This window comes from Bombus pyrosoma, linkage group LG16 (genome assembly GCF_014825855.1).
Source record: "Bombus pyrosoma isolate SC7728 linkage group LG16, ASM1482585v1, whole genome shotgun sequence".
NCBI classification, from domain to species: Eukaryota; Metazoa; Arthropoda; class Insecta; order Hymenoptera; family Apidae; genus Bombus; species Bombus pyrosoma.
The window spans coordinates 2,948,763-2,972,505 of NC_057785.1; the positions used below are offsets into that span (position 1 = coordinate 2,948,763).

General features: G+C 35.9%; 2 protein-coding genes across 5 annotated transcripts; one reads left to right on the forward strand and one right to left on the reverse strand.

Moving 5' to 3' along the window:
- Positions 1-3,327: 3,327 nt before the first annotated feature.
- Positions 3,328-8,026, forward strand: LOC122576335. The gene is made up of 6 exons (XM_043746497.1): positions 3,328-3,348; positions 3,422-3,503; positions 3,584-3,661; positions 6,204-6,295; positions 7,101-7,210; positions 7,917-8,026. The coding sequence occupies exons 3-6, from the start codon at positions 3,641-3,643 to the stop codon at positions 8,024-8,026; spliced, it is 333 nt and encodes a 110-aa protein (XP_043602432.1). The 5' UTR covers positions 3,328-3,348; positions 3,422-3,503; positions 3,584-3,640.
- Positions 8,027-8,182: 156 nt separating this feature from the next.
- Positions 8,183-22,991, reverse strand: LOC122576328 (venom allergen 5.02-like). 4 transcript variants are annotated; one of them, XM_043746483.1, is made up of 7 exons: positions 21,589-22,980; positions 13,735-13,856; positions 13,313-13,394; positions 12,326-12,486; positions 11,436-11,536; positions 9,321-9,415; positions 8,183-8,309 (listed from the first exon to the last, which is right to left on the reverse strand). In XM_043746483.1, the coding sequence occupies exons 1-7, from the start codon at positions 21,692-21,694 to the stop codon at positions 8,263-8,265; spliced, it is 714 nt and encodes a 237-aa protein (XP_043602418.1). In that variant the 5' UTR covers positions 21,695-22,980; the 3' UTR covers positions 8,183-8,262. The 4 variants fall into 4 exon arrangements, with proteins under 4 accessions (XP_043602418.1, XP_043602416.1, XP_043602417.1 ...); XM_043746481.1 differs by lacking the exon at positions 8,183-8,309 and having other exon boundaries at positions 9,209-9,415; positions 21,589-21,795; positions 21,918-22,991; XM_043746482.1 differs by lacking the exon at positions 8,183-8,309 and having other exon boundaries at positions 9,209-9,415; positions 21,589-22,022; positions 22,298-22,990.
- Positions 22,992-23,743: the final 752 nt, after the last annotated feature.

The following is a 23,743-nucleotide window of genomic DNA, read 5'->3' on the forward strand; positions in this document are numbered from 1 at the left end:
GCTCGTTCAGTGATCCAATTCACTCATAAGTAGACTACGGAGTTTTATGCGTTTATGAGAAATTTAAAACAACAAATTCGCATAGAATGCGTGTAGTATGCAAAAACATATCAAATAGTGAAAGTACAGTATTCTCTGTTCTATAATATTTAATAGGCAAAACAATGCTCTATTCAGATTTCAGTTCATTAATTATGTTTATAAAAATATGTATTTTTCATAAATGTCCGCAGACTACTCATCAGTTTTGGAATCACGACAATAAAAATACGAACAATTACGTCTCGTAATATTTCATAAAACGAATTACAGACTTTTACATTTAAATAAGGTAATTTAAGTAAGGTAAGTGAAAGTGAATTAAATCGTCGTGGTTCCAGATACTCGCGTTACTTAATTTGCGTTAATCCACGTTGTGCTTTTATTCCTATTTTCGTCACGCAAATTTCTCCGGAAAACAAGCGTGGTTGTTGGTCGTAATTTAGGTATGTCACGATGGAATAGAGCTGTTAAAAAGAATTTCAACGAAACGTTAATGCCGACCGGCGTAATTTTAAATTCACTTGACTGCGCCCGCTTCTTTACGATGGTCCTCGACACTGTGCGACAGTAACGACCCCATAAAACACCCAACTTCTCGTCGTTTAGCCGAATACTAAAATATTCCGGACATTATGTCCAACATGTTATTTTCCCCGCTAAACGTAGCCCATGCAATCTTTAAAAGCACGCCAAGCTTTCTCCGACCGGCACCAAATTTCTACTATAAACGTCCTACCATGGCAATTCCCGGCAGTTCTACTTGATACATTGCTGTTGGGATTTATGCGAATTTTCAGTATTTTCTTTCTTCTTTTTTTAAGGAACCCTTCATCCTCTGGAAGATTTAGAAATTAACTAACATTAAGCCTTGCAGATTTTTAACTAAAACACAATCAAATCATATAATCTTATATATATATAATTGTAAAGATCCTGTTTCTTTTTAAAGAATTATTATTTTTTCTCTTTTTTCCAGAAACCCTTTGCGCACTGAAAGACCTAAAAATGAATTAACATAAAATCTTGAAGATTTTTAACTGAAACACAAACTTAGATCATATAATCTTCAAGATTATGTTCCTTTTTGAAGAGTTATTATCTCTTCTTTTTTTCTAGGAATCTTTTGCTCCTTGAAAGACCTAGAAATGAATTAACATTAAGTTTTAAAGGTTTTTAACTGAAATGCAATTAAAATCTTGATAAAGTTAAATCATATAATCTTGAAGATTGTGCTTCAGTTTGAAAACTTACTCTTATTATCGTTTCTCTTTTTTTAGAAATCCTTTGCTATCTGAAAGAGCTGGGAACGTGTAACATTAACATGTTGCTTATCATGCGAATTTTATATATTATAAATCTTGTGTCATGGGAGTTACAGTAGATTAAAATATATTACACCATAATATTGAATTTTTGCAAAATATTGTATTGTATTTGTGCACTTTTTCATAATATTATCTATGTCACTCACGTCGTGGAAAATTTTTAGCTCCTGAAATCTATAATACTTGAATCATGCTAAAATATTTAGTAACGTGGTTTATCGATCACCATCGTGGCAGCAAATGTGTTATGTCCTGAAGATATTTAACTGAAACATGATCAAATTTAATCATGTAAGGTTAAAAACAAGTTTCTTTCTGAAGAATTCTCTTCGAGACCTAGTTTTCTTAAGGAATCCTTGAGTTTTTAATGTAATCGGAGAACGAAAATCACGAAAGTGGAAACCACTCGAGGCATCTTAATTAATTCGATTCTCAATTCTGTGCTGTCGTTTCTCGACTCGAATTCGACCCAATTCGTCGAATATACGCATGTCACTAGCAGACGGACGTTTATAGGGAAATTTGATCCTCGAGGTAGGAGCGCGTCAATCGCGAATCGATTAAACGACACTCGAGTTTACGATACTGTTATCGAGGTTTCGATTGTATCGTGGGCGAGATTGAATTTCCGATCAGGTTTAATCCATCCATTTTCTCCTCTGATAATAACAGTTGATTATAAGAGACTGAAGAAACCATACGTTATATTAGTACATTAATTCGATAACTTTTTAGTTTTGCTCGTCTTTGATAATTATTTGGCTTGTAAAATAATTCGCCACCTTTTCGAAGAGTATTCAAATTTCGCTGTGACGTAAGCTTCAAATCATTAAAATAATTTCTATTATTCGATACACGGTGGATCCACGTAAATGTAGATGACATTTCGTTAAAACTGATATGAAACGGGTAAACATTTAAGCCAAAAATAATTACTAAAATGGGTGGGCGATTTTTAAATATTTTAAATATAAATATCCTTTTTTTTTTATTTCATATAGCAATTTAGAAAAAAACGCCGTCTACATTTACGTAATTTCACATAACTTAGGCAAGTGATGGACATTACATCGACGATTAAGTTTTTATTTATCCATAAATAAAATTTGAATTCTGTTTAAAAAACATTCGGAATTAATTTTCTCGCTTGATAAAAGTTTCTTTTTTCCTTTTTAGAACAGACAATCTTTTGTGTGAAAATTTTCGCTTGATTTGGGGTTAGGTTATTTTTGTTATGCAACAGAAAGATCCCCCTTCCCCTGCCCTCTTGCAGAACGATATCGTAAATTTTTTATTTAATTGCATCGTTAACCAAATCAGTTAATTTCGTCATTACGGTAATCGATGAAAGAAAGTTAATAAATTGATACGTTATGAATTGTCGTAATTTCTGCACTAAAAATTTATTACTGTATAATTAACAGTTATCCAGTCTGTGGTACGTATTATATTTATTCTCTCTCTTATTAAATATTTTGTATTTAATTGCTCTCACTTAATCCAAATCTATTTATTGCTTTTACTAAATATAGAAACATTTTGTAAAATTATGATGTCTTTTCATATTTCTTATTTTATAAACTTTCTTTTGTCCGCCACTACGTAAATGCGTATCTTTATTCTTATGAAATACCTGTACCATTTATTTGGATCAGAGAAAAAAGATAATCGTCAACGATCCTGTTCCTCACCTTTTCGTTAACTGCTGCTCCCGAGGACCAAATTGGCGTCGAATTAAAATTTAAATGCCATGTATATTCACGTCGTATATACGACTGGTTTATGGCTGATTTGAATATTCGCCGAAGATAGAGACGGAGAATCTCTCCCGGTGCAGTTCTGTAAACTTCTCTGAATCAACGAACGCGCATCCATTTGACTAATTAGCATACGTTTAGACTAAAAGCGTCCGAAAATTCGAGTTTCAAAAACGTAGAATGTTCGTCGCCAGCCTATTGAAGGACTACAGTGGCTGACGAAGGTATTCGTATATTTATAGACGCTATTTTTATGAACACGTTACGTGTGTTATACGATGCATTTTGAAGTTTCAGTAGCGCCGCAACGACAGCTAGCCATTATGACGATATTGGTAAAACCTGAAATGATCCTTGAAATGCATAGAAAAGTTGCAAGGTATTTAGTACAAACATACATTTTTTATTTGCCAACTTTTAATTGTCAATAACTAAAAAACAAATTATTCCGGTTTCAAGAATCAGCCCTTAAATTTTCTGGCACCTGTAGCCGAGCATCCTGTATATTTGGCAGAGATGACAGAGGCATTTAAACAGGTAAGCGTCATTCGCAATATTTCTAAATCTCGGTATTCGATGATATCATATTTAATAATATTATATGGCTAAGATTACCATTCATATTGTGTATTAATTTTTTTATCGAATAAAAGCAAGCAGTAGGTACCTTGTAACTTTGTATATATTTTTAGGTAAGGTCCAAATTTTGCCAATATAATCTTGACAGTGGCATGTCATTGTAGTGCTAATGAAATTTCAAAACATTTTATATAACACGCACGAAAATTCACTTTATTTAACATAAATACTTTTGCGAACCACTGTACATACGAGTGGCAATAAATTCACTGGGCTATAACAGACCCTGTCGAACTGGTTCCAGCGTTATCTTGTCATTTACGTTTCTCGTTCGGGCCGAAAGTTGAGTCAACTTCCTCTCAATTGCGCAATCGTCTTTATAGTTAATGGGTCTATTAATACGTTTTTTCTCTTTTTAACAAAGTTCACGAATATAACGTTGACCATAAATGGGCGAGTTCTCTTCATAAAGAGAATGTTCTGCTGCTTTGTTCGTGCGTACCATTTTCCACGGACCATTTACCTGCAACTTTTCGATGTCGCTCAATTAACGCTGATCCTCTTGTAGGATTACAACTTCGACTCCTGATCGACCGTATTTCACAACTGAACAGTGTTTGGCTTTCATGTTGAAGAGCGATGCCCAGAGCCATTGTCCTGCAGGTTACCAACTGTTATTGCAGTAGTTTGCGTGGTAACAACTGTAATTCAAACACAACACGCTCATAGTCACGAAGATGTTTTGTTAAGGTTCCATATGGGCTTCTGTTCTATGCGTTTTCGGAATTATGCCATTAGACGTGATGTTGAAGTTCCTGGAGATCTCGTCATTGACACCAACGTCGGAGAAACTACAACTTACATTTTGTTGTGTTTAACAGAAAGTTTTTGTTCGATTTTTCTAGCGAGATGGACACGAGTTTAATATCAACCTTACCAGGCTCGATCAAATGACCGGTTTTAAAATTTAATTTAAAATTGAACATCCATTGTTATTTCTTTTGTTCATCCAACTTTATGTAAATTCTTATATTAACAAAAATTTAGAGATTGATTAATCAGATAATAAGGTGAAGGTTTAGGATAATAAGGTTAAGACAAATCCTATGAAGGTTTCTTTGGAATGAGGAAATAATAGAGGACTTCGACTAATCCATACTTTTTAGTTGTTCTATACAGGGTGTTCGGCTATAGGTGTCAGGAAATTTAAGGAGTGATTCTTGAAGCCGAAATGAGACGAAAATCAGGAATAAAAGAATTGCGTTTTCGGCTTTGTTTTTTAGTTGTTGACAATTAAAAATCGGCCAAAATACCCCTGCGCGCGAGCAAACCTTCTGACACAAACAAAAGAAGTTCAGCCTAAGCAGCGGGACGCACAGTGATACTCAATCCGGTCAGCTTACCTCGTACAAGTCAAAGAGAAGACTACAGTATTCAGAGACGTAAGAAGCTGCGATAGTCCCGTCCGCACGTGTCCACAACAGAATCGTAACAATAGCACATAGGCGATATTTGTACAAGGTTCGCACACGCACCGCGATTATAAAATATACTCTTTTCATGTTACATACATAGCCATATCAAGTTCGAATATTACATTATTATTCTTAAGTCTAACTTATTTAGACGAGTATGATAACTAATTAAGTATACATGTTTCTTGCACATGTAAATAGCAGAGAATCGAGGCTAGACTTGGTGAATCAGGAACTATTTTTCCAGATAGAACAATATGGCGGGCCACAGGCGAGTAACAATAAATCGAAAAGAATTGCAAAGGAAAGCCTGCCGCTCGGATATCCGGGATTTCGTTGTCCCCGAATAAGGGAATCAAACTTTATTGCGCGATTTTTGCGTCTGTATAATCCGCCACTTTATCTCACCGTTGTGTTTTATTAAACGATAATTCCATACACGATTTATACGATATTCCGCGTGTTTATATTCACGTGTCAGCGGTCTTCCTGTCCGAGCACGATGCAATGTTCGAACAGAAAATTTGTTTGCCTTCTCCCTCTCTTTAGTCCTTTTTATTTTCGCTCGAAACTTTCAAAATTGTTTCCAGAAGAAAAATAGCAGTAATATATTTGGTCGGAACAGATCGCACCAGCTAAGTTAAATCCTTCGCAATTAAACGAAAATAGTAAAATCGAACGAGCGAGTTGAAAAAAGATACAACTACGAAATTAGCCATTTTTTTAAATTGGAAGTATAAATGTATGTGATCGAGATAGTCCCTTCGGTTTAATGAGAGTAAAAATAGTATAGAAAATGTGACCAAGTTGATAAAGTACATCTGAAGCGAGACATCGACATTCTATTAAGTTTGTTTTTGGAAGACTATTAATCGGACTCATCAACAACACGACTAATTCTTTTATACATCATGTTGAATTTACTTTGGTAATCAACTTGCATTAAATCATTTTTATTTCAATTACTTTTAACGTTAACAGGTACTACTACTTTTTGCCACTGTATTAATTTGTTTCATTTGCAGATTAAAAATTCTGTTGAGTCGAGGAACGGTGCAAGACTAATTATTAAATTCATTTTAATTATAAAAAACTCACGAACGATGTTCAAGCACAGGTAGGCAGATATATGGACGTTTATCTCGTTTAGCATGACCGTGTTTAACTTGGAACAGCTTTATAAAATCAATGACATTGATAGTACACATACACATACAAAAAGAAAGAAACTAAAGCTATTCATTGAAATATCTCAAAATGTGGTTTCCAGGGTATGTTGTTCTTCGACTCATCGATTCAATTGTTCGCTGCATTTCACAACTGCAGCTGCTACAAAATTTACAGAGGCAGCTTTTTAAATTGGAATATTTCGTAGCTAGAGGAAACCGGCTCGCGTTTTTTCATGTTATACCGACAATTAAACGGCTCGAAACGAATTGAATTAATTGAGACAGCTTGGAAAAAGAATGATCGCCGTGCATGGGTTGTGAAAAAAACCCGGGCGCCGCATCTTTCTAGTCGCGTAAATATTTATACCCAGCGTTTGCAGTTGCAGTCACGTAACGACCGCGATGCAAAATGCATAGGAAGTGCAGGTATCAAATGAGAAGAAACTTACTAGAATGGCGCACAACTCTCGTTCGCGTAAAATGTTTGATTTCGAAGATGTTCAAATCCTATCGCGAAGATTACACTTTGCTAAAATGGGTAGGAAACGGAAATCGAAAAATTGGAACATAATCGAGGTTGCTTTGGCGGAAGGACTGGTTATTTCTAAGACTAGTCCGCACACGTTTCATCTTCGCTTTTAAAATCTTCTATTTTTCTATTGGTGTTATTATACTTTCGAAGCACCGCGTTAATCATGGATTAGGATAGTTCTTAATTTATTTATTATCGAAATATTTGTGCCATGTTTACAGGGTATTGACACTGAATAAAGTCATGGAACAAAGGATTAAAAAAATAATTTTGTCGATAATGCAAAAGAGCGGATTAACAACGAAAAAAGGAAATATTGATGGTTTAAAAGGTTGTAAAAAAAATATATGTATATAAAGAATACAAAGTTATACTGCAATTAACATCGATGACTGAGCTCCCTGTTTTTCAATATTGTTTTACAGTTTTTATCCTATCTTCAATTTTTTTCATACATATTTTAAATTCCAAAAATGATTCTACTATTGATTTCATAATTGAAACATAATCGTTGCGTTGGTGGAAGGACTGAATAATTTTTATCACTTTAAAAATCTACCATTTTTCTATTCCTTTTATCGTTCTTTTGTAGCAGGATGTTGAACATGGATTAGGATAGTGATTTTTAATTTGTGTTTATAAAAAAGTGTTATCATGATCGTACAACATCGACACAAAGAAGAAGATTAACGATCAACAAGCAGATATTTTTAATTTAGGAGGATTGTGATTAAAATCAATGATCGAATTCCTTTTTTTTCCAACATTCTTCTACAATTTGTATTTTATTTTTAATTCTTTCCATACATATTTCAAGCTCCGCGAATAATTTTATCGCGAAACTCTCAACATTTACAAGATTACAAATTTCAACGATTTAATTTTCCACTTTTTTAAATGTTGAATCGAGGCCACGAGATATTAATATTTACAAAATCCTATTACCCAGCCTGAACGTTACGTATTGATGTTACATATATCGTCACTTCGCAAAGTTGTATTACACGTGATTCGTAATAATCGTTATTACATTCCAGTGAAACACGAAATCGCTTGGTTTTCGCATATTTCAAATACGGATCCTCGTTTAATTTTGCTTCATGTAACCGAACAGATCTGCCAGCGAGATGATCGAATTTCAGCTTAATGGGTTAACGGAAACTCGCGTAATCGTCGGGTAAACCGCACAGAACGATTAGTAAGTACTTATTATTCTAATAACTTTTCTATAGTTTTGGTCTTTACAATCACGGACTATTTTTTAGAGACTAGAATAATCAAGCAAATCAGATAGAACGATCTATCGATCGGCTTTGACGACGCGTGGTCCTTGGAAAACCAGTTGAATCACTTGTCTGTTTCTGCATGTGAATATGAAAATCATTAACCATAACTGCACAGTGCTCCCAGATAGTAGTAGTGTTCCGCAGCTGAAAACAGGACAACATAAATTCATTGGAGAAATACTAAATCGAAGGGGGATAACATTCTTCTTATTATCGTGGTAAGTCGTTTGCAAAGATTTTTCACGTGTTTATCATTTATTGAACGCAAGAGATTTCTATGTCTCAAATATATTAATATTATTTGTGACCGATGTTATAGGTTGTACCAAAAGTTTCTTTCGTTTTATAAGGAAACAATAAATGCACAATTTTGCACAGGATGCACAGGAAACAATTTTTATTTTATATTATTTTATTGAATTATGCATGATCCATTTTGTTTTATTGGAACAAGAGTCTCTAATCTGTCTAGTTGTCTACAATAGTCTCTTGTTCTAATAGAACAAAACGGATCGTACATTTAATAAGTTGATTCAATAAATTCGATAAAATAACTTTTCGTGCAATCTAATATTTCACGCGTTCTTTGATCAACAAATTTTAATCGCTTTACCTAATTCGGTGTTAATTTTATCTTTCATCTAATGTTCGCGTCGCAAGAGGATAATAATGTTTTATCTGATAATTACAAATTTATTGTTTTAGTGAAGGTAAATGTCTCCGACATATTCAAATAGCTTTCTCCAAGCAAGGATTGACGTTACTACGTGGCTTTAAAGTCGCTACGTATTAACAGACTGCGAATGTTTATGCATTTCTGGGCAATTCAACGATGCAAAAATCTACGAAATGCATGTAACGTTAAAAAATATATGAATGCTTATGTGGTGCTTATCATAATATTCAGTAGAGAAATGAAATTTTTTTTAAATACGTCCGTAGAAATATAAATATGCGTAGATGTCCACACACTACACAACTACATAGTTTCACTATGATATGACTAACTGTGATCTAAATACACAACTATATAGTTTCAGTATGACTAAGATCTCTGCAGGATTAACGCTAAATTAATTACTATCAAAGATAGTCGTTTCTTTCGTTCTAAACTTAATCGCGATAACTGGACAGTAATTATTACGTGAAACTCACAACAAAGGCCAGCGTATCGATTTGAATAAAGCATCCCGTAATTGCCACAGGCAGGCTGGCCCGATTGATACGGTTCAAAGCCGATCACGTTCCCGCTGCAATGTAAAGTAAAATGTTAGAGTAAAAACGGATATGACTCGTCGCCTGAAGCTTCTTCAAATTGTCATAAATTGTTTACAAAGTGCTATTAGAGTTGTACAGATCTGCGGAGAATTATAGAAAGTTACAGTTACGGAGACTTACAGAGAATTATTAGGATCGTGAGATTTATTAGAGTCATTAGTTAGAAAGAGCCGTTATATAGACATGAGTTGAAGAAGATAGTTTTCCATAAGTTATCGAACTCGAGGCATAGAACTGTAAACTTTGGGCTTTGAGAAGAAATATTCAGATATCGGTGGCTTACTGTACAAATGTTCTATGTCCATCTTTTCTGAAATTTGCTGTTTCTGTATGCAATAAATTCTGTTCTTCACTGTCTCTTTAAATAGCTGTATAAGAATCACATTTATACCTATTTTGATGAAATTAAATATAAGTCAAATATAATACTTTCGTTTATTGTATTTAGTGTACTATACTGTATTGTACTGTACTGTACTATACTATAAGTGTACTATCTGTATAGAAATATCTTCAAGAACCGTGATCTATCTTTGTCACTTTATGTCCCTGAAAGGGATCAATGTACAATTTGCAACCAATGTTATATAATCGAATTCATTAAAACGTTTGTTTATTTCTTTTACTTGTTTATTTGCTTTTCTCGATAATGCTGAAGATGGACATACGATATTTGTACAGTAAGCAACTGTTTCGTCACTATTTCCATCGATTATCATACAGTTTTAATTATTTCTCCTCCTTTCAGTCTTTTCTTTTTTGTTGAACTCTCAAAAAAAAAAAAAAAAAAGAAAATTCAGAAGACTGAAAAGATTTGCTCATACGTCAATGGAGGGAATCTGAAGCATTTCAGGAATGTATTAAAGGTTTTTTCTAAAAATTCAATCGAACCACAGATTCGGGAAAATTGCGCATTCGAGGAGGCCTTTTCACAGTGGAAAAAGGCGGTACAGGCGTGTTCAATTTGTTGACAGTAATAAGCTACCGATCGACGGGAAATACTCGAGAAGCAAGGAAATTTATGGTAGAATTGAATACGCGTGGCGTTTCGTTTGGAAGCCTCCGACTTTTTCCACGAGGAATATCGAGACCAACCCCAATCTTCGTTCCTTTCTCACACTCTCAACTCGGTTAAAAATTAACCCATAACAAATACGATCCTTGTCAATTAATGTTTCTTTCCACCAGAGAAAAATAAATAATTTTCCATCGATAGATTCCAATCTTTATCCAATGTTTTTGAAGGGAAACATGTCCAAATTAGATCGCTATAGCGAATAGTCTTCTTTGCATTGGATCTTTTTAATTAATTAAATTTAATATTCTTTAATAATTTTAATATTTTTATCCCTCCAAAAAATGATTAATACTCTTCTCCTTCGTTTCTATTATTAGATTAAATCATCTTAATATGGCTGACTGAGAATCATTGTGGTAAAAGTCAATTTATTGCTATTTTGTCATAAGATAGTGCTCTATATATAACGCATAAAAATGTATGTATAAAATATATATAGTGCTCGATATTATATTTAAAAATAATTATATAAAATAGCGTTCGTTTGTTATTATAACTGATTAAAGTATGGAGTTACTGAAATGATACTTGTTACGATTGAAATTCATATAAAGACTGCCTTGCTGAAAATCTTCACCGGACAAGCTAGATTTTCGACGAACGTTATTTTTCTAGTCGAACCAGTCAATTTTTACTAGACGATAATTCAGGGCATAGATTGTTGTTTACGATACTGCTTCCATCTGTCGTAATTCTTGCTTCCACCGTCGGAATACATTGTTACATAAAAATCGAATATTGGAGAAGGATTGGCTTTGTTATTGATTGATAACAATTGAAGCGGCGAGAATAGGCCGAATCAGATCTCGAATTTCAAAAGGGTTTTCTTTCTGGGTCTTCCTTGCTGATAATTTGCGCTCGAATATCGAATGAAAGCGATTGGGCAAAGGAAATAGGGGAAATGGAATTCTTACCTGGGCCCATAGTTACAGACGTAGTTCTTGGTGTAGCCCCGGGCAGGATCGTAATAGAAGGAGTAGCCACAGCCCACTAGGTATGTGTCACCCCAGACGAGCTGCAAGTAATTTAAAACCTGCTTCATCCCTTCATACTCGAGATTTCTCGCCTAAGGTCTACGGTCTCCTAGAATCTTTTTCACGAATTTCTCGAATGCTTTCCCTTGATGCTTCCTATTATCTTGCTGGCGCTACAGGTTCTTTCAATTTTTTAAATTATTATGCTAGATAAACTTTTGTTTTATCTCTGTGATCACATTTTATTCCTTCATTTATTTACTTTGTTGTCTGTTAGATTAGAGTTAGATTAGAGTAGTACTTCACTTGTGCTACAGGTTCTTTCAGTTTTTGGAATTTGATACTAGACAAGCTTTTGTTTCATCTTTCTATGGTTACATTTTATTCATTTATTTATTTTGTTTTATGTTTATTTAATTTGTGAATTAGATTAATGCGTTACTGGTATTAATACTGGCCCCATCTTGAACTTAATGGTTTGAGGTTTGAATAAAATTTAGAATTTTTAGAAAATCATCATTGGGTTATTCTAATCTTCTTACGATATTTTGAGCAATGCCACAGCTTGAGAAACTGAAGTTAATGACATCTAGTTTTGGATAACCGAGCCATCGGCGACTTAAAATATCTTAGAAACTTTCTCCGTTGACGTTAGATTCTCTCAGAAATTTCATTTCCATTTAACATACCATAGCTATAGTGTACTATAGTGGCCTCCCATAATAGTTTCCTGGGACCCACTTTTGCTCGGTGAAATCACAGTATAGTGACCTTCTATAATGGTTTCAAGGGATTGGATAGTATATCTAAGAGCAGCAAGGACAACTAACCTGAGTGTAATGGCCGGTGGCATCGCTATAGCCTGTTTGATAGTGATGTACCTCGTCGAACCAGCCGTTGATCATCTGGCGCCAGTTTGGCTGGTCGTCGTACGGTCCCGGGGGCCTCGTTGTCCATGCTCGAGCCATATTTTGTCCCACAGAGAACCTGCCTGCAGATCGATCGTCGTTAATCATGATCGATAGCCTGTTTCACTGTGGACCGACAGAGGATCGTACTCTCTGTCGATTGATTTCTTGTTTCACTAATTTATCGATTGTTCTACGTTGCGTGGATCATCGCTGTTCAGGTCACGTCAATAATGTCGTGAAAGGGAAAGAAAATCTCTTTTGGATCTCCCGATTTCTCTCTGAATTTGTGTTACAAAGAAGGTACACGAAAAGACTAACATAAGGGGCCCATCGATCGTAAAAGTTAGCCGACCCGAAATACGCAAGAACATATACAATATGTGTTTGTATGTATGTTCCTTAGAAGTTTAAACGCCTGAGGATATTTCCTATCTTTAATAAATCTTTGGTTTTCTATCGAGTCAAGTATTAGGTTGAACTATCTTTAATCTTTTCCAATCTTAAAGCAAATATTACGGTACCTGTCTTAAGATTTTTTTATCTATGATCTTAGAAGATTTTATGATCATTATATAACAAGAAGTTACTGAGTTGTCATACTGCTTGTCATTTCTCCAAGAATTCATATTCGAATAAGCGGATTCAATCGGTTGGAATTCAATCAACCGGTTACTAATTAAAATTCGTTTTTGATAAATGAAATTCATATAAAGGTATCTCTACTATAGCTCTATCAGATGCTTCCAATTCTTAAGGGTGCTGTTGATCAATTGTGATCACGTGACTTGTCTCATGCGGATGCCCTTTTCATGCAAACGCTGGACAGCACAGCGTTGATCTACAGAGTGATTTAAAGGTAGCGTCCTGCTAATTAAAGGGGTTACAAGTAGTCGTAGATCTACTCACGAACATTCCTGAGATCGTCGTGGATCTCAGCGCACCGATTCGTCCACCTTTGCGCCATGGCAGCCAATTCGTCGTCCCAGATCTGAAAAAAGTCCCTATCTCCTAGTAACAAATTTCCAAATCGAACTTTCGTAAAATCGTCCAAGAAGGCAATTACAGTAATTGATTATTAGGCAGCGGATATTTATGCAAATTCGTATTTTTATGAATGTAACTGAAAAAGTAGGACCTGAGCATTGATCTGTTTCACTTGCCCAATATCACAAAAGGTACTATAATTTGATATTTTATATATTTCAATTTATTTAAAGTTCTCATAAATGAATAAATATCTGCAGTTGATCTATTGTAGATTATGTACAGATAGTAATTCTTTGGAAGAAGATAAAAAGGCGGGAAGTTTGGATAGCTTTATTTCTTACCATTTCTCTCATATTGGCAGCACTGGGCTGTCCATTAATCTGGCCCAGAGCCACTAGTTGTCTCAAGCGATTATGCTCGTCTAAGATGGTCTGTTTCTCCTCGCAGGATAAATCTGTGGATCCTATAAATAAATCCATAGGCAATCAAGTAGATCCACTATACCCACCAATCTACGTATCACTGTATAATGGTGATAAAGTATTTCTAAAGAGATTGCAACTGGTTTTTGTTTTACATTTGTTCATATACAAAAGGAAGATTGGAAAAATCTGCGGCTCTTCTTTCATTTATGTTACGGCGCGTGAGATGGTCCGTAAGGCCCCACCATAAACTGAATCTTTTAACTTAATCTTGTTAGCTTGAAGGAATCTCTAATCCCGTAAGCATTTTCGGTTTATGGATTTCACGGAAAAAGCAGGTTTTTCCCATGAACAATGTCACCCTCGAGCCACGTTGGTAGGAGGCTTCCTCCTCCTGTCTTCAGTCATTAACGTTATCTATAATCAATGGGAATCGCGGATCGTTACCTTCACTTTCCTAACGAAAAGTGTGAACAACGAATCCACCTCAACCACCCCTATTATCCTAACATAAATAAGGGGATCGATCTGTTCGTGGCGTCGATTATTCTAATCGTAACGGGAATTTACGACTCCCGTTGACAAGCTTCCTCGCGATCGCGTTTCCCCGCGACTGGTCGAAAAAATAATTTAACATAATAATATTTTACTAGTTGTTGCAGTAATGATTTTTGTTAAATGACCCTATTATTTGTAAATTGGTAAATTTCACGAAAGTAAAAGTAGAGAAAATCGATGAAACTAAATAAAATAAGCGCCAATCAAGCGATCTGACAATAAAATTTCAAAAATTTCGAAGAGTTAAACGTTTTAGCCTGCCAACCGCTCAAATGAAACGAAATGACGCAGTTTCCATTTTTGTATTTTCCTGTAGCAACAGGTACTAACTGAATAACGAACTCGATTGTTCTGGACATTAGTTAAGACTGGCAACTTCTCCTACCCTCTGGGGCAGTCTGCAGATGATCTAACGTGAATAGAATCTTTGGAGAATAGTTAGAGCAACGTTCAAACAATAATATGAACATTTTCTGGTAGATTCTAATTAAGAATTCGAACTTTTAACACTTCGATCGATCGTTTTAGTATTCTTTTTAACATGTACAGGATGTTCCAAACGTTTTGTGCAATTATTCAAACGTAACTTTAATGTAAGAGATTCTATCGCCTTGCTAAAATTCGTCTTTTTTTCCCGCTCGGTCTTTCGTCCATTTTCTTGGCCAGCTGGATTAGCCAACGTGCCGGAAAACTTTCCAGGAATCTGCTTTAACGACGTTCCCTCTGTCTTTCGACAGACAACTTTCCTGCTACCGTATTCTTTCGCCTAATAACTTTTAGCTCCTCTACGAAGGCGAGGAATGCAAATTTCTATCCCGTTGGGACGCGAATCGGCAATCGAATTTCCTTCTTGCAGCTCCGGACAATTTTTAGTCACTTTCTCGCCTTACTTTCTCGTTGTACTGATTAATATCAGGTTATTCAAAAATTATACCTAGCATTGTACAGATATTTATGCAAATTTCTATCTTTTAAAATATAATTTAAGAACTAGAACTCGGATAGAAAATTTGGTTTATCCATTAAACATGGCAAAGAGTACCGTACTTTGGTTATTTTGTACAGGGTGATGCAATTCATGATGCAAATGGGGTCAAGGAGATTCTATGGCAAAAATCGAGAATAACAAAATTGCGTTGAAGGCTTCATTTTTTTTGGGAAAATCGAGCTTGAAAATTTGTGAAGTATTCGTGAATTTGATCAATAGCCGGCTGGATAGGAATAGACAGAAATCGACAGGAGGTTATGTTACATTCGAAAATAAGTCGAGAACGAAGTATAAAATTCCATTGTTTAAGGGAAAGAATAGAGAGGGGGAAAAATAGGCAGATACAGATTTGAATATATTTTAGTCAAGAAATAGCCCGATACGCGTGTATTAAATAAATTTTCAAATTCGATTTTCCCGAAAACAAAGTTCAAGATGAAAAAATTATATTCTACATATTCGACTTATTTTCACGCGTGAAATAACCCTCTATCCATCCGAATAACCTCCTCTGTAACTGGGAATCGAGCAAATTTACGCATACTTTGCAAATTTTCAAACTCGATTTTTCCAAAAACTACGCCTGCCACGCAATTTTGTTATTATCGAGTCTCGTCTTATACTGCAGCCACGGCCCCATTTGTACCACGAATTACGCGCCATCCTGCATTCTTTGCATCTTCGGTACGTTCTGCTCGTCTTCGTATAAAGCTTGGAATTTTCATTAACGTTATGGCTATTAAATTATAGTAATACTCGGCACTGAATAGGTTGAACGTAAATGTAGCGTTTCGCTATCTCGCGTATTGGAATTTTAAATGAATTAATATTCGTAGGCGGAATGAGAAATTCGCAAAATCCGAAATATCGTAATTCGCCGGTGATGCGTGAAACGAGAGTTCAGCACGAGTCGTTCGTTTTGAATAACAATTCGCCGAGCATCTTGGCGTTTATTGCACGCGCGCGCCCACAAATTTACGGATTTCCCGTAATTAACCGGCAACTGCTTTAATTCGCAAATGTAATCGAATCTCGTGGCTGCTCGCACGGCTGAATACGGTATTTTTACCGTCGAATCGATGTTCGCCGTTCTATCGAAATGTAATAGATTCCAATTTTCTCCCCGTAAATAATGTACGAGCTGAATTATTCATGAAGCTAGGTCGGCGCACAGCTGGACGAAAACCGGAGCAATATAGTTATCTTGCTTCTTCTGTCCCTCTTTTTCCACCTTTATCTCCCCCTTGTCTGTTTAATTACGGCGAATTTGTTCGATGCTTCCGACAATAAAAACAACGGGACTTTACATGAATTTTGTCTAACGTTTCAATCCGTTCCCCTCCTCCTGTCCTTTCTTTTTTTTTAAATACACCCATCCGCCGCACAAAAGGCTACTCTTACGACACGGATTCGCTGTAACATTTTAAGTACAGTCGTGCTTTTTATCTTTCATTCGAGTAAGCGCGTGTGCTGTCACTGATTTTGCCACATTGAAATTTTGGAACGTACGGAATCTTCGAGTATCGAAATTTTCAATGCATTTTTAGTTCGTGATTTATCAGGATTTTTCGACTCATGGAAGTGCGAATAGTTTAGTATCACAGAACAAAGGAAAATGGGCTTGAACGCTACTTTCGAAATGAGCAGTCCAATTGTTATTGATTGTTTTAATAGAAATATTTCTCTTAGTTATGAAAACGAAACGGTTTGCTTTTGTTAACTTTTGGAAGCTATTTCTTGTGCTAATTCTTTGTTTCGTATAATACGAACATATTTTAAATGACACCATGTAATTTTGAATAGATAGTTGTTTTTACTTTCATGTTATTTTATACTTATTTTAGGATAAGTAAAAACATCGGAATTTAAATTTCGATGTGACCTGAACTAAAGAATCGATGTTTCATAGATACCTACGTCTATTGCTATCCGGAAATGAGATTGCGAAATTAATTCTATATCTAGCACGTGTTTTTTCTATTTGTTAAAGGTAGCGTCGCTCACAGATTGCATTCCGAAACTGTATCGTCGATTTTCCCGCCATTTTTACCGAGCAAATATTCGGCCAATTTCGCCTCTTAATAGACACGTTTCCTTTTTTACGACGAGTCACATATTCTTGGCTTTACCGTAACGATCTGAAATTATTGAAATTTCGAATAGCGGCACGTTCGCTGTACAACATCAGGTTACCGCGGAAATTAAAATAATTTTCTTTGTTTCCATTTCCTCCAATTTTTCGCGTTTTCGTCGTTGGACAGCATCGAAGTTATTAGAAAACGAAAAGAACAGAGAAACAATACGCAACGATAAATATATATTGATATCATATGATATCACATAACATATTCATATAATATAATTATATTATGTAATATATATTATATAATATATTTAATGATATATTTATATCAATGAAAGTTTTCCATCCGAGTGTTAATCTGTATAAACGACTAATTGTTTCATAATTTTCAGTCATTTTGTCACCAAAAATTGATTTCCTTTACCGTTCTATTTAATATTTGATTGACATTTAATTAGAATACCCACGTCATACGATTAGAGCTATAGAAACGACGAGACTCGAGTATTATTACGTAAAATCGGTAGAAATAAAAAACGATCTAGCGCGACGGCGGATCAGTTGGCAGCACTGGGCGTGGGTTAGTTTCTTTTTGCAGCGGAAATGAGCAGGGCTTGGCTGGTACGTAACGATTCGACCGACACCTGCTAACTCCATTCTCTTGTCGTAGCGCCTGGTTAAATGGATTTCGTGGGAATGGACTTGCCAGCTTGTTAAATAAATAGTCCCTGGCTGCTGGCCTCCATTCAAAGTTTCCCAGTTATTTCCATTCCTTCAAGGGAAGGCCTGCCCGATCACTCGACCGTCTCAGTCGATAATTACTCTTGCAATACCGATTCTTCCCGCGACTTTGTTGTTTTTTCCCCTTCAATTTTAAATCTTCGTTACTAAAAAAACAATTTTTTTTAACCTAAATTCCCTCTTTCTCTCTACATTTTTCACAGCTTTCCCGTCGCATTTGCCATAAGTTTTTCTACCTTATGAACTATAGCGCGATGCCTTATTAGAAATTTGGATGCCTGAGAGCGGACAAATTTAGTACTTTTTCATTATCCTTTATTTTTCTCTAGATAAATAAATATCCCTATGACAAATATAACGTTCGTTTCTTCGCTATTTCGTGTATTTTCTCTCGAAGCTTTCTTTCTTACCAACCAATGTCTTTCTCAATTTGCCACTTTTTAACACCCCTTCTTTCTCTTTCCCCTAGATAAATATCCCCACAACCGAAATAATATCCTTCTCTTTGCTGTCTCTCCTTTTCCTATTTTCTATCGAATTTTTCCTGGCAAATAAAATCGTTCTCATATTGCAGTTTTTTAATCGAAACAATAGAGACTGTGGGACAGCGTCCCGATCGGACCGGAAACGAGTCGTTGGAATTGAGGGCAAGGGAAGGAAAAGAGCACGGCGCATCTCCGCGAAATTTCGAATTCGGTGCACAGTTTCCCGATGCTCGTTCTCAATGGGAATATTCACGAGCGGAACGAGATACGCGATCGTTGAACGAACTTGACTAATTGCCGACTGGAAACTGTTATTCAACGGAGACCGAGCGGTGCGTCAGGCGCACCGCACGAACAAAGGAACCTGCTTTTTCCGCGGTAATTGGAGGATCCCTGCTTTGAGAACATTTAAAATGCCCAAGGTGCGGAACAATTACGCGGCCAGAGGAAAAAAAGAAGAAACGTTGAAAAATGGAAAAGAGGTTGAAGAAACGAACTATCGGTTCTTGTCGAATAGTATTGTTATCTACCAGAACCAATCGGAAATTAATTCGGTCGTTTAACTGTCCAGTATCGTAAATATACATGCTCTGCCCATAAATCACCGGACAATTACTCATTTCCAACAAAATGGTTGTTAGAACGATGCAACATAAATACAATTTACCGGCTTCGTGCAGTTGTTTAATTTTATGAGATATATAGCCACTCTACGATAATATCCGAACATTGAATTAGATACGTGAACGTATACGATAACAATAATTATAATAATGTAATAATGATTTACAAACGGTACTCCACACCAAATTCGATGACCTTGAAATACACGGTCAGGGACATGATTCTAAATAACTTTTCCCTATACGCGTTATCGTCGCTTGACCTTAGTTTCCGAGGTATAGTCAAAAATATTTTATTACAATGACCGCTAACAATATAATGAAAAATTGTCAGTATAGCGAAAGTTACCAAAATTTATAGTGTATCAATTTTAAACTTTCCTTCCTCCGTCACTGTATATGGTAAATTATCAAAACTATATTAGAGAAATATAATGAAATTATATCGATGATTATATTAAATTGAACAATAAAGTAACTTGTTCTCTGTTGATCTGTTCGAAGGAGTTCAAGCACGGTTCACCAAGGCAACGCAAGACCACTACGTGTCCATCGTCACAGGAGAAAAATTGGTGCAATTTGGATAGCACGTTCTACCCCATCTACCATATTCTCCTGATGTTACACGCTCAGATCATCGCTTATTTCGCTCGTTACAAAAATTCTTCAACAATGAGAACTTGCCTTCTTTGGAAGAAAAACGAATTGGTACGTTTCTTTTCCTCGCAAGGCTAAGCAATTCTACGCCGATGGAATAATGAAGTTGCCATAATAATGGAGAAAAGCCATGGAAAGGAACGATGCGTTCGTTGATTGAAAATGATACACGTAAAGGAAAAATCACACGCTTCAGTTTGGCCGTAAAAACGGAACGAACATTCCGAAATTAACAATTGGAGATAAATTGGACGAAAAAAAAATTGTATTGAGAACTTAGATGAAGCGTTAAAAATGCAGCGTATGGTTGCATTCATGACTGGAGCTTGAAATGACTTAATTATAGCTAGACGAGAGTTAAGGATACTTAAAAGTTGCTTATGCCTAGTCACGTTCTTATCGCGCTTGCTGAAGAGCATTAGACGAACTGGAAATCACGGTACACGGCTCCGTGGCGATTATTCAAATCGTGCTCCTCGACGAGATGAATCACCTGCACTAGAAATCCACGTGCCACGAACAAAGCGTTAAAACTGTGGAACAGAGGCAAATGCAAAGATCGAGCCAACGCTTTCCGGAGTGAATTCTTCGACCCTTACGCAAACCTCTGTGGTTAAACGAGCGTAGAGTGAAGAAATTATTTCGTGACCACTGGGACGTTGATTGTTCCAGATTTTTTCTCTAACGATAGAATGGCTAATTCTTTTCTACAGAAGATTTTGGAATTTTGTGATCTTTTATCTTAATTCTCATTGCTTTCGGCTACCAAAGATTCGTTGCTTCTTTTATTTCATATTTTTCTGATTTTTCTCACATAATTAGTTATCAATCGTTAAATTAATATGATTAATTTTGAAAATTTAATTAATTTGCATTTTATCTAATTTTTCTCTGCAAGCTCTTTAATTTCTAATTTCTTTAATGGGCCATTCATTGATTTAGAGTTTTCCATCTTCTGATTTCATATTAATCTTTCCCATTTACAATTTTCTTAATTTTTTATTGCCTAATGTACAGTTTCCATAATTTTCTAGTCCTAAATTTCTAGTTTTGTTAATTCGCCAATTTCGAATTTCTTTTATTACTTCCATGCCGAGTTTCTAATTTTCCTAATCTCATTTTCTAATGTCCAATTTCTATAACCCTCTAACTTTTCTAATCTCCTAATCCTGAATTTTCTTTATCCCTGGTTTTCAATTTCCCTAATTTTACATATCCTAATTTCCAATTGCTCTGATTTCCATTTTACTTAATCATATATGTCCCAATTTCTTCAATTTCCCATTTTCTCATATCCAGTTCCTAATTTTCCCTATCCTTAATTTCTAATCTTCATTTTCCCTGACTTTCCATACCGCAATTTCCAATTACTCTTAATTCCACATTACGTAACTATATATGCTACAATTTCCCATTTTCTCATATCGATGTTTCCAGTTTTCCCTTTCCTCAATTTCTAATTTTCATATTCCCTGACTTCCCACATCTCAATTTCCAATTACTCTGATTTCCACATCGCTTAACTATATGTATATGTCCCAATTTCCCAAATTTTCATAATTCCATTTTTGACATAACACGCAATAAAATCTTTACTAATTCACTACCACTAATAAAATCTGATTTATAATCACTTACTCATCATAGTTTTCCCGGAGCACGATGGCCACAGATTGTTGGCGGAGGCCACGGAGACCACGGTCAAGATCAACGTCAGTTGCCTGGCATTTCTGTCGAGCATCATCTTCTTCAATTGCTAACTCGCGTCCGGCAGCAGTCAATTCGGATTTTCCCGCGTTGCACAACGAAAATTAATGCGTAAGTCGATAAAGTGTGTATGGTTGCCTTAAATACGTGAACATAGGTCAATCGAACTATAAAACCGGCCGATTGACCGGTGAGAACCGGTCGTCGGAAGCAAGCGGACTAATAGCTTAGCACGGTCGTGCGACTGCCTTTATATTCACCTGTCTCATGGCTTGGGCCGTGTAATTGTTCGCGCTACCAGTTTACATGGTGGGGACCGGTTGCATAGGTCAGGGTGACTGGTTTCAAGGCCATCGAGGGAGCAGCTTTTTGTTTAACAGATCGCCAGAAGATTAACAATATCCTGACAATTTTCAGTCGTAGAGAATTAAATATCAGTTAAGCGGGTATTAGAAAGGTAAGATCAAAGCCAGTCAGATTTCGGTTCCATTCGACTTAAGGTCAATGTCAGGTTTAACCATGCTACAAGATCATCGAATTTTTACGTTTCAATTCGGCTTTCATTTTAGCAAACGAAGAAGATTCGGAATGTTTTATGACAGTATTTCATCATGCAATTCAAACGACAAAGGATACGTACCGATAAGAATGTTCCCATATTTTCTTCAAATTTGAGATATTTTTTAACGTTGAAAGAATAAAATTTAACCGGAAATGGCAAGATCGAGAGAACAGGATTAGCAATTGAATCTATGTGTACTTCTAGATCTAAGTCTACGTTAGGTTCTATGAGAGTTAGGTCTAGGTCTAGGTCTAGGTCTGGGTCTAGGTCTAGTTCTAGTTCAGTTTATAGCTCTCAGCTTTACGAACCAATATAGCAGTTATAAACAATTATTCACCACTCGCTCTCAGCACATTTATGAGTCTATGTATGATCATTGAATAAGCGCTCGAAACTTATGTTTGCGTCCAATGCTATCTTTATGCTTGGACTTACAATTGGAGATAAGGATGAAGAACAGTAACTACAAAATGTTTTTTATCATTCAAGTTCAGCCATACCATTCAGGATTATCGGGATTTCCCTCTCATAAGTCTGCAGCTGAGTACACGTGATTCAACACACACTGGGACAAATCGTGATGTTCCCAGGTAATGAATTTTAAAAGTGCAATCTCGATCGTAGAATAATTTCACGTGTAATCGATGTATTTCCTTAGTCGTCCGAGATTCAAATTAGATTTCATGCAGGCTACAGTTAGACCAAGAAGTAGAAGCTTGAGATAGGTTTGGATTAGATTTGAGTTATGCACGAGCTGTAGACTTCAGTTAGCTTTGGGCTACACTTTAGTCAAATCAGGATTTTGGTCACGTTTTTATTAAATCTGACTTAGGCAAGGATTGTGTCACTATCAGGTGTGATCCAGGATTCGATTATACCTGAGTTACGTCAGGATTTGGGTTATGTTTATATGAGCTATGAACTGGCTAAACGTCGCTATTAAAACGGTGAATTTTTTTCTTGTGACATTCACTTGCAGAATTTACCATTTTTCCAGCAGACTGAATTTTCCCCATCAACTTTTCTACCAAACTAACCGACATACGCGCGGAGAACGTATTTCTACAATTGTCGTTGCAGCTCACGTCTACGTATCGTAGGATTAACAACGCCTCCACTGATTCGCTTTCCAGTTGATACATCCGCAAGTGAAGATAGACAAGTTTGAAATTTCTGAAAGGATGCCGTGCTCCTCTACAAACGCAGTGATTATTTCCAGCTGTCTAATTGAATCGGTGAGTTGAAGAACAGCGCGTATACGAAAGCCACGTTTTCAGACATCTCAATGAATAGCGTTAGTTTTCCCTTTTATCGTCAACGCTGTTAATTTTACAGTGCTCTCCCAATGCAAATACGGTCATGCCAACTCAGACGGACGTTCATGTCTGTCTACCTGTGGTTCAACGTTATTCGTAAGTCTCTTACAATTCAAATAAAACCATTAGACCTGTGCTGTTCTGGCGTTCGATACATGTTGCAGTCAGGAAATTAAAGAAAATAATACAGTGGTGAAAGATACTACTT

Coding starts and splice junctions, on each gene's coding strand:
- LOC122576328 (XM_043746481.1), bottom strand. CDS start 21,694: ATGATGCTCGACAGAAATGCCAGGCAACTGACGTTGATCTTGACCGTG. Junction 13,395..13,734: donor CTGCCAATATGAGAGAAATG/GTAAGAAATAAA, acceptor GACTTTTTTCAG/ATCTGGGACGACGAATTGGC. Junction 11,537..12,325: donor CCACCGGCCATTACACTCAG/GTTAGTTGTCCT, acceptor AATTACTTGCAG/CTCGTCTGGGGTGACACATA.
- LOC122576335 (XM_043746497.1), top strand. CDS start 3,641: ATGACAGAGGCATTTAAACAG. Junction 3,662..6,203: donor TGACAGAGGCATTTAAACAG/GTAAGCGTCATT, acceptor TTTCATTTGCAG/ATTAAAAATTCTGTTGAGTC. Junction 7,211..7,916: donor AAATATTGATGGTTTAAAAG/GTTGTAAAAAAA, acceptor ATTACATTCCAG/TGAAACACGAAATCGCTTGG.